This window comes from Varanus komodoensis, unplaced genomic scaffold (assembly GCF_004798865.1).
Source record: "Varanus komodoensis strain SLA01 unplaced genomic scaffold, ASM479886v1 scaffold44_3, whole genome shotgun sequence".
In the NCBI taxonomy this organism is placed as follows: Eukaryota; Metazoa; Chordata; class Lepidosauria; order Squamata; family Varanidae; genus Varanus; species Varanus komodoensis.
Window position 1 is genome coordinate 6,769,309 of NW_025336010.1, and position 10,474 is coordinate 6,779,782.

Consider the following 10,474-nt stretch of genomic DNA (forward strand, 5'->3'; position numbering starts at 1 on the left):
GGGGGGCTTTTCATGGCATCCTCCTCCTCCTCCAGGGTTTCTCTCATGTTTTCCAGTCATGGGGTTGGGGGCTTAGAATGAGGTATGGTATTAAATATGATATTAAATTCAAACTGGAACAAAAGCCTTGTGTGATACAGCAATTCTGTTAAACTGTAGCTTTACCACAGCACCACCTAGTGGTTGGTTAGTAGAGCATGTAGAAAGGCAGAAACTGCCTCCCCCACATCATACACCATATTTAAGAAAACCCCCAGACATACGGTTCCTCCTGCAATGAAAACAGAAGGAGGAGTCTCAGTAAAAGCTCTTCATGCAGAAAAGCCCACTGTGAAGCTGGACAGCTTCCACAGCTTTAAGGCCACTTGCAACAGTAATCTTCCTAAGAACCATAGGATAGTTTGGATTCCCCCTTCAGGGTCAACAGTGTTCCAATTCTGGAGTGGGCTGAGTGGAACTCCAGCCTCGCTCCCCTGCCCCTGCTCTCGCTCACAGCCAGCACAGAGAGACATGTGAAACACAACCTTGGAGGGCGGGAAAGGGGCAGGATGAAGGCAATCAAAGAAGCCATGATACAATCTACTGTAAGCCTTCTCCAGCTTCCTTCCCACCCCTTCCAAAGTGCCCTTGCTTACTTCCCTGTGCTCTCTGAAAAAGCAAAGACATGCAAAAAATTCACAGGAATCCCAGGAGCAAGAGTGTAGTCCATAGAGCTGTACCTTAGGAATTCGAATACTGATAGATGGGAACGCTCATGACTTGGTAGTGCAGAGAAGTTGTCATAAAAGTAGTTTCAGAGAAACTGAATACGGAGGGAGAAATGGCAACAGGTCAACATGTTGAACGAGTGTACCATGTGCAGGGTATATGAGCCAGATGGTACACTTCCAAACCAAAATTCTAGCATATATCAGCCCCAGTATAAAATGGAGCAAAGCTTCTTTGCAGAATGGCAGAAAGAGTAAGTACTCAAGAAAAAGAGCAGAAAAAGAGGTAAAGGCAGATGGAGAACATGTCTATTCCTGCACCTGCTGAAGGTACTGTGCTTCAGAAGTCTAATGTCCACTGGAAAATTTAATTGCAGCGCTACAAGGATAAGCTACCCCAGAGCACCTGTGCAGTCCACCAGGGAGAGGAAGTCCATAGTTCAAAGTTCAGATTCCCAAACTGTCTCCATTCCTCCTTCTAAGCACTCCAGAAAGAGAGATTAGTGTGCAATGCATTCTTTCCCACCACCCTGTGAAACAGCAGGAAACTTGTTGATTAACCAAACATACACTCTTACTCATCAGGTAGTAACAGTGTCTCACAAAAAGGGGACAGAGGTTAAGTATGCACTTGAATTAAAGGGGTTGTTCTCAGCACATGCTGGAGAAACCAGGTGTTGGGAAAGGTAAAAAGGAACCAAGCCACCTTTGCTGCTGAATAAATATGTCTGGCTCACTCCTCCTTGGAAAATCACAGCTTAGATACATCGGGGAAAAAGCAACAATACCTGGGGGCAAAATTCCATTGCAACACCCTCTGCCAGGCAGGTGAGTCTTGCCCTGACAACCTTAAGCATCTAGGAAACTACCTGGTGAGTACATACTCAGTGAGAGAGCTGAGTACTTGGCCAAAGATGCAGCAACCTGACAAAAACTGTACAATGCTCAAAAACATTGTATGGTAGGATCTGGGAAACAGCGTACACAAAATGTTCCCCACATGTTTCAAAAATCCTTGTCTGGCATGCCAATGAGATGCATCCAATTCGAAATGTTTTCTGTTCATGATAGCCTTGTGCAGGCTGTTTGTTATACCATACTTATACGAGAAGGTTTTCGGCATGAACAGTCTACCAGTGCTTGACTGTTATATTTGTTTCGCAGATGAAATTTCATCTTTGGGAAATATGGAAACTGGTACTCAATATGGGGAACAAAAACTGTGTTTGTATCATGTTTGAGTGCTCAGGGTTTTTCACTGGTACAATTTCAGAATCAAAGTAGTGTAACAAGCATTATCTGGGGAAATAGAGTAAAGTGGTATCAGGCTGACTGTATAAGTTCATGCAGGCACTGTAAATTTGAATCTTTCATGTAGGGGGCATCACTGCTTCATCTTTTTCTGATTATTATTATTTTGGATTTGGCAATCTCAAAGGTATGTTTTACCCTGACTTCGAAGTGCCTGACTTTATTAGGAAAAATATAACTAAGCCAGGGATAAGAATCAGCTCTAGTGTGACACTGGTGCAAGAAGTAATTGTTTCAGGTGTCATTCCCTAAAGGAGTGGCAGATTTATGCTCTTGAGTAACACATTCCAGGGGCAGTGGGGAGCTAGTGAAGAGCTTTCATTGGGTATACAATGTTCAGGCACGCCAAAATCTTGTGCATATGTGTCGTACACATGCACTGTTCATGAGCAAAAGGAGAAAAGTTAGCCCCACCAACTGCAAGCCTCGCTAGCTACCACCAAATGGGCAATATGGGTAAGAGTCCAGAATTCCATGCACAGAGCTAGGAGAGTAGAACCCAGAAAGCAAAGAGTGTAACAAGCCAGGACCTAGGAAAACTACAAAGGTTCTTAAGTGAATAGAGTATTTACCTGCTGCCACTAGATCAAACTGAGAATAAACCAATAACCTAGACACCCTGAAAATGTGGGGGATTAAATCTATTAAATAGATTAGCCTGATTTCCTAGTTTGTTTACCTTTGTTGACCTGCTGGTTTGTTTACCTGCTGGTGTTATTATATTTTATATTATGTCATATCCAAGGGGTTGTGGTAATTTAGGTCCCATTCATTTCAATTGTAGTTTAAGCGGGACTAACTTTGGATACAGCTGATTGTATTTGTAAAGAATTTGCCATTTTTAAAAATAATAATAATTGATGTATTTCAATTGATTTGTAAGTCACCTTAGGCACTCAAAGGTGCAGTGTTAAATGTATTACATTAAAATAGAGTAAAATAAAAATAAATACTTTTCAAATGACAGAAGACCGCAAGCTTGGGTCACATACTAGCATCTGGTAGTATTAGCAATAAACAGTAGTACTAGCAATTACCTGATGACAAGTTGCCCACCTGTACCCTTATACAGAATGAGAACTTCAACTTTCTGAGACAGGGAGATTTATTTGAATCAGTATAAAGTTGGATTGCCCAGTATTCCTTCTCAGAAGGGATTTCCCTTATTTTAATGGGAAAGTCCCTTGTTCTGCAAAGCTCATATGTTCTGGAAACTCCTGGATACTCTACACAATATGAACCTTTGTTTCAATCTGGTGTTCCTGTTCCATAACGGTAAAACACACTGAAACGCCAGTTCCATTCTCTAGTCTATTCATTTCCCTGTCCTCTTGTCAGGAAAAAAAATCATATATTAAGTTATGTCTTAAGCCATACTTAAAAGGTCTATGCAGGAAATTGTGAGCAGGTAGATACATTAATTAGAAGCAGTAAATTTACCTGGAAGTGTGAGGGACCTTCAGAGCGGCTTCCCATTTCTGTGCAAAACAGGGTCAGGCTTTCTAAAGGAAGAGAAAAAATGACAACAGCATGCTTATAATCTTGGGAAGGACTTTAGTCAACATACCAAAGATTGTTTGTCAATCTATAACTGGAGCCATTGGCTGCTGGTTGTGAAATAAACAGTATGGTTTTGAAAGTTCACACATTAATCCCTATTCATTAGGACATGACGCGGGTAAAACCCAGCCTCCTGCAGTTCCCGCAGTGACAGTTTTTCACAGATTTCTTGGATAAACAGTATAAGAATAGAGTTATTGAATAACTGACTGGCTAGCAGATAGTTTACTCAAAAAATCAGTGATATATCAGGCAGCCCAGATCAAAAATGTGTCAATCTGTTGGAATCTTCACTAAGGAAAATATCTGAGGTAACACAGTCATAATAGGTGAATAGGTGGCAAGAATCCAAGTCAACTGACATTTTTCCTTCATATCCTTCATCTCCTTTCCCACACAATACTGCTTTTCTCCACATATGGCTACCCTTTCCCAAATTTTACCAACCATTGGTAAAAATGGTGCTAAACTAAAGCACCCTTTCCCAAATTATCAGAGCTTTCTACAACTCCACAGACTAATTGTAAGAGATTTCTTCAGACATAGGAGAGTATTTCTGTACCAGCGCCCACTTCCCTTCAGCTTTGGTTGGGCCTTGCTAGCCTCTCTCCAGCAGATGCGCTGCTTTTCATGTATATTTACAGTGCAAAGGTGCTTCTTCTCAGGATTCTGACTCAGGAGTCTCTGCTGTTTGACTTTTGCTTTTCAGAAAACACTACATATGCATACAGATCACTGTACGCCGTGACCACACATATGCTTTGGCTTGAATATGGAAAACCCCCACCCATCCCAAATCAGGGAGGGTCCCTGTGAGATTTTCATGGGATACTGCAGTTGTCATGGAAGGTCAGTGTCATAAACACCCCTTCTCCAAAAGTAATAAGCTATCTATGGGCAGGGAGTGACTTTGAATATATGAAAAAATTGTTTATGAAAGTTTTAAAACTGGAGGAGGAGGGCAAGGCTACAATAGGGGAAGGGAAATAGAGGGTCAGCCAAAGCAGAGCACAATGGGTATGGTTTATGTGCACGTAATTTAGGCTATTGTCAAATACAAATAACATGAAAATCAGTTGTCACTTTTTTTAAGGTAAAAGCAAATCTTGGACAAAATGGAATTAATATTAGAACTCAGCCTGGCTTAGGAAAGAAAGTACAAGACATGCTTGCATATAAAGTATCATCCATTCCATTTTATTTTGTTAGGAACAAAATCAAGTCAGTCTTTGCATTGCCACAACAGAAGTAGTAATCAAGATCAAGTACCATCATTCCATTTTTCTGGCTGGTTAATCACCTCCCAAAGACAAGATCTTAAGCATCTTGCTAACCAGGTACTAGCCAATGCAATTGTGCAGCAAGTAGTCATGTTCAGTAAAAACAGTTCTGTTGCATATGCATATAATCCCTAAGTACATTTTGGGACATTTATACTTTATTTCACCCTATTATCTCACTCCAGCAGCTGATGTAAAGTTTTGCACAAGTCTAGTCTTATCCTTCTGTTTGACCTGTTCAAAAAAACCATTCCTAGATCAGCAAATGTCCTTTGCTTGCTCTCTCAGCCAAGTTTCCTTTAAACACATAGGTAAGCCTCTCTTTTTTGGCAGCAGTAGGAGGGGTGTTACCAGAAGCTATGCTCAGTGGATTTCATGCTACATCTTTCACCACAAAGGCAGAGAGGTACTTCAACATCTGACTCAAAGCCACTGCCTCTTCAGTTGCTATGCTAGATAACCTACTTGAACAAACAGGTGAACCAGTCCAAGGTCTTTGGAGAAAGATCTGGATAAATATGTGATAAAGAAATAATAGGGTAAGTGCGTCACACTGGAACCAATGTTTTATTACTTCTGTAACCCTAACTACAATACAGTCTACTTTATATGTGTGAAGAAAATGGTTTTTTTATTTTTGTTTAGTAAACAGGATTTTATCCATCCTGTCCGGGGAGATTTTAACAAATCACCCTATGAAAATACCTTTACCTTTAAGGTGAAGTAAATGAGAAATATTATGCTAGCTCTTCAGCAAAGTAAGGTAGCTGAAAGATTGGGAGCTGGCAGGATTTCAGTTAGATCTATGAACTGTTTTGTTCCCTCAGGATAGGACCAAGGAGACCCAGGTCTAAATTTCAACTCATCCACTAAGTTCACTGGATGACTTTGACCAGTCATGATCGCTCAGTCCAATCTACTTCGCAGGCACCTTGAGAAAATAAAACAGGGCCTGGAAAGACATGGATAACACATTGAGCACATGGGAAGATATGAATACAATGAATAGGTGGCAAAAGTCACCAAAAGTGTGAAGTGTTTGTGCCATTTAGGGCAAATTTATTCTCAGTGGTTAAGCTGGAGCAACTAGAGACCTAGCTAATCCTGTTGTTGCCCCAGACTGCCAGAACTCTTCAGAAGTCCAGAAGGATGTCACAGACTCTGCCTATAAATCAGCTAAGCAGCATGGCATCCTTCACCTTTCTTCCTGTTCCCAGGAATGTTGGCATATTCATGCCATGCTAGCAATCTCCACAGTAGAAAAGGGATTGCTGTTATGGAATGCAACCCCCTGATCTGCTCAAAAGTCATGGGTGGAATATGTAGCTGTCCTATGAATGTTCCAGAAGAGCTCTTGCCCTGAGAATATTGTCTACCGGTATGTGGACTTCACTCACTATTCTTCCTTACACAGGTGGAAGGCATCATGGCTCTGAGTTTCCGTTTCATTGACAAAGTACTGTGGCACACAGTTAAGAGACAGGTGAAGTAAGCACCTGTGCAAGCAAGGTAAGCTCTATGCATTTCAGTAAAGAATCAAGGGGTGAGCAGGTAAATGTGTCTGTTGTACGGAGAGGGCTTTGGATGAGGTTGGAGACAGAATCACCCTTCACCCATAACAGCATTGGCTTCTCATCAGTGAGGCTGTAGCAGGTATGAGCAATGCGGAGCAGGGTCAAACATAAATAACACAAAAGGGCTGAATGGGCTATAAGCAACATACAATCATATTGAATGTAATTCTCCATCTTCAGTCAGAAAATATTTAGACTCAGAGATTTTTTGGCTCTGGCCTCTTGGCAGAGCAGCAGAGCAGCAGAGGCACAGGCTGGGAGAGAGTGCGGAGTGGCCAGGGGACTGGCGAAGGCAAGGTAGGAGCTGGGCAGGGGAACAGAGGGCCAGGAGCAGCAGAGAGGAAGGGGGCGGGGCCAGAGAGGCCGGAGGGGCCAGGAGGGAGCGGACAGGCGGGGCCACCGGCCTGAGGGACTAATAAGGCGTCGTCCCTTGTCTGCGTCCCTTAGCTGCGGCCCGGGCTGTCTGGGGACTCCCTTGAGACACAGAGGTTTGTTTGTTTTGTTTGTGTTGTGTTGTGTTGTGCTGTGCTGTGCTTTGCTTTGCTTTGTTTTTCTTCCAATTTAAATTTATTTTATCCTTGTGTGTGTGTGCGCGAGTGGGTTTTTGTCTGGGAGAACTGGGCAAGTGAGAGGAACTGCAGGACAGACAAGGCAGGGGACCAAGGTAAGGTCTCAGAAGGGATACCGATGGCAGACCAGGAGATGGACTTGGCGGGAGTCACGGGTGTTGCTGTCTGCTGCCACAGCTGCGACATGTTTGCCCTTCTCCTCCAGGAGAGGCAGGGATACACTTGCCCTCGGTGCAAGATGGTGGTCCTGCTAGAAGAGGAGTTGAGGTGCCTGAGGGCTGAGAGAGCTCTCCAGACGCCCCCGAAGCAGCCCCCCTCTGGACAGAGGGTTGAGGGAGAGGCCACGGGAGGAGCAGCCATGGAGACATGGAGGCATGTCACCCACAGGAGGAGGAGGTCAGCACAGCCTCCTCCTCCTCCTGGCACCAATCTGGAGCTGGGAAACAGATTCTCTCCACCTGGGGAGGCTGGGGCTGATGAGGCCTTGGGGGACCAGCAGGACCCCCAGCCTGGGACGTCAGGTGGCAAGGGGGCTGCTGCAGGAGTGGTGAGGGCCAGGGCAGGGCGCCCACCAGCACCTGGAAGGTACAGCAGCGGGTGATTGTTGTTGGGGACTCCCTGCTGAGGGGCACTGAGGCAGCGGTGTGCCACCCCAACCTGGAGACAAGGGAGGTTTGCTGCTTGCCGGGCACATGCATCCGGCATGTGAAGGACAGAGTGGAGCGTCTTGTTCGCTCCAGGGGTCACCAGCCGCTCCTAGTGATCCATGTGGGCACAAACGATGTGGCCAGGGAGGGTGTGATTGGGACCACCAGGGACTTCGAGGCCTTGGGAAAGAAACTCAGGGAGCTGAAGGCCCAAGTGGCCTTCTCGTCAATCTTACCTGCCTGGGGATTTGGGCCAGGAAGGGACAGGAGGGCCTCTGAGGTGAACGACTGGCTTAGGGAGTGGTGCCAGAAGGAACGCTTTGGGTTCCTCGACCACGGCACTCGTTTTCTTGTCAATGGACTTCTGGCAAGGGACGGGTTACACCTCACGAGGATGGGGAAAAGGTCCTTTGGAGATGCTCTAGTGAGCTTCGTCCGGAAGACTTTAAACTGAGCCGGGGGTGGGGTGGGTTCAGGCCCCCCAGAAACGTGTCTGCACTGGACAAGTGTGGGGGGAGGATCAGGGCTCTGGAAGCAGGGTTTTAGAGATACTGCAGGGACTGACAGGACTCCTACAGAGAGGGGTCAGGCATCAGGGAGGATGGGAGGAAGGAGGAGGCTGGGAACTCCAAGGAATGGAAGCGGTGGGAAGGAGTTGAGGTGCATGTACACCAATGCTAGGAGCATGGGTAATAAGCAGGAAGAGCTTGAAGCTCTCCTGGGAATAGGAGGGTATGACCTGGTGGGAATCACATAAACTTGGTGGGATGAAAGGCAAGTCTGGAATGTGAACATAGAAGGGTATCACCTTTTTAGAAAGGACAGCAAGGGAAAGAGAGGTGGGGGCGTGGCTTTATATGTCAGGGAAGGGATAGGATGCAGTGAGATAGATTGCAGCACAGATGGGGATTCGGTAGAGGCAGTCTGGGTGAAACTTAGGGGTTTTTGACAGGGAAAGAGACCTGACAGTGGGGGTATGTTATCGCCCTCCAGGTCAACTTGAGACCCTGGATGATGTCCTGACTAGCCAGATTCTAAGGATATCTTGGGGGAGAGACACAGTAATTATTCGAGATTTCAATCTCCCGGATATTACTTGAGAGACTCACTAGGCAGTGACAGCCAGGTCACGTCACTTCCTGGAATCTATAGAGGGAGGGTTTTTCACACAGAGGGTCCGAGAGGTGATGAGGGGGGGGAACATCCTTGACTTGGTCTTGACCAATAGGGAGGAGCTGATAGATGAAGTACAGATTAGGGGAGCTCTGGATGCAAGTGATTACTCCATCCTATGCTTTGAGATGAGGGGACTGGGGATGTGCAGCAGGTTGAGCACTAGAAGTTGGGACTTCAAGAGGGCCAACTTTGGTCAACTGAAGGCCAGACTGGGGAAAGTCTCCTGGGATAGGTTACTGGAAGGTAAGCGAGTTGAGGAGGGGTGGATAGCACTCAAAAGGAAGGTTTTGAAGGTGTAAGCCTTGACGATACCTCTAGTCAGTAAGTTGGGGAGGTGGAGGAGAGTGCCGCCATGGATGCGAAAGGAGGTGGTTAGAGGGATTAGACGAAAGAGGAACCTTCGTAGGAAATGGGTACTGGGGGAAATAGACAAAAGGGTATACCGGGAGGAGGAGGCCCGTTGCAGAAGGATTCTTCGCAAGGTTAAGGCTGATAACGAGCTGAGACTTGCCAAGAATATCAAAAGCAACAAAAAGGGCTTCTTTTAGCATGTAAATAGGAAGAGGAAGGGGAGACAAGTGGTGGGACCACTAAATAAGGAGAAAGGAGATCCAGTGACTGATATGAGGGAACAGGCACAGATGCTAAATGACTGTTTTGCCTTTGTGTTCTCCCCAAAGCAGGACGGGGGATATCCACATAGGAGATTAGATGAGGCTGGGGACTTAGGGGCACAGATTAGAGTCACTCCCCTTGAAGTCAAGGGGCTCCTCAGGGCATTGTACATTACAAAGGTGCCAGGCCCTGACGGGTTATACCCGAGAGTACTTAGAGAGTTGGCAGGGGTTCTCTCACGCCCACTGGCCTCCATTTTTGAAACCTCATGGAGAACGGGTGAAGTTCCAGAGGACTGGAGGGTGGCATCAGTGGTCCCAATTTGCAAAAAGGGTAGTAGAAAGGACATGGGGAATTACAGACCTGTTAGCCTTACGTCCATTGTAGGAAAAACAATGGAAAGGCTCATAATAGAGAGCGATCTAGTGATACTAGATAGGGAAGGGAGGCTGACAGCCACACAAAACGGCTTCCGCAAAAACAGGCCCTGCCAGATAAACCTTGTGGAATTCTATGACAAGGTTTCGAGATGGCTAGATGGAGGGGATGCGGTGGATGTGGTATACCTGGATTTCAGCAAGGCCTTTGACAAAGTGCCCCATGATATCCTGGTGGAGAAACTGAGGAGTTTTGGGATACACCAAAGCACTATCTGGTGGATTAGGGCATAGTTGACTGACCGAAAGCAGAAGGTAACCATTAGCGGGGAATCATCGGGATGGCGGACAAGTGGGGTCCCCCAGGACTCTGTCCTGGGGCTGATCCTGTTTAATCTTTTCATTAATGACATGGAAGAAGGGGTGAACAGTCTGCTGATCAAAATCGCAAACGACACTAAAACTGGAGCAGTGGCCACAACTGAGGAGCAGGTACTCCAGATCCAAAAGGATCTGGACAGACTATGGAAGTGAGCAGGAGACAACAGGATGGCGTTCAGTGTGAATAAGTGCAAGGTCTTGCACTTGGGGCATAGGAATAGCTGTCATAAGTACAAGTTAGGTGATAAGTGGCTGGAGAGCAGCACTTGTGAAAGGG

At 45.9% G+C, this 10,474-nt stretch overlaps 1 protein-coding gene across 2 annotated transcripts in view; it reads right to left on the minus strand.

Moving 5' to 3' along the window:
* The window catches only part of SLC23A1 (solute carrier family 23 member 1), a 37,237-nt gene extending 33,726 nt beyond the window's left edge, over positions 1–3,511 (minus strand). For both annotated transcript variants that reach the window (XM_044444220.1, XM_044444219.1), the window contains exon 1: positions 3,459–3,511. In XM_044444220.1, the coding sequence (XP_044300155.1) occupies positions 3,459–3,494 (36 nt within the window). In that variant the 5' untranslated portion in view covers positions 3,495–3,511. The remainder of the gene's footprint in view (positions 1–3,458) is intronic.
* Between the last annotated feature and the right edge of the window lie 6,963 nt (positions 3,512–10,474).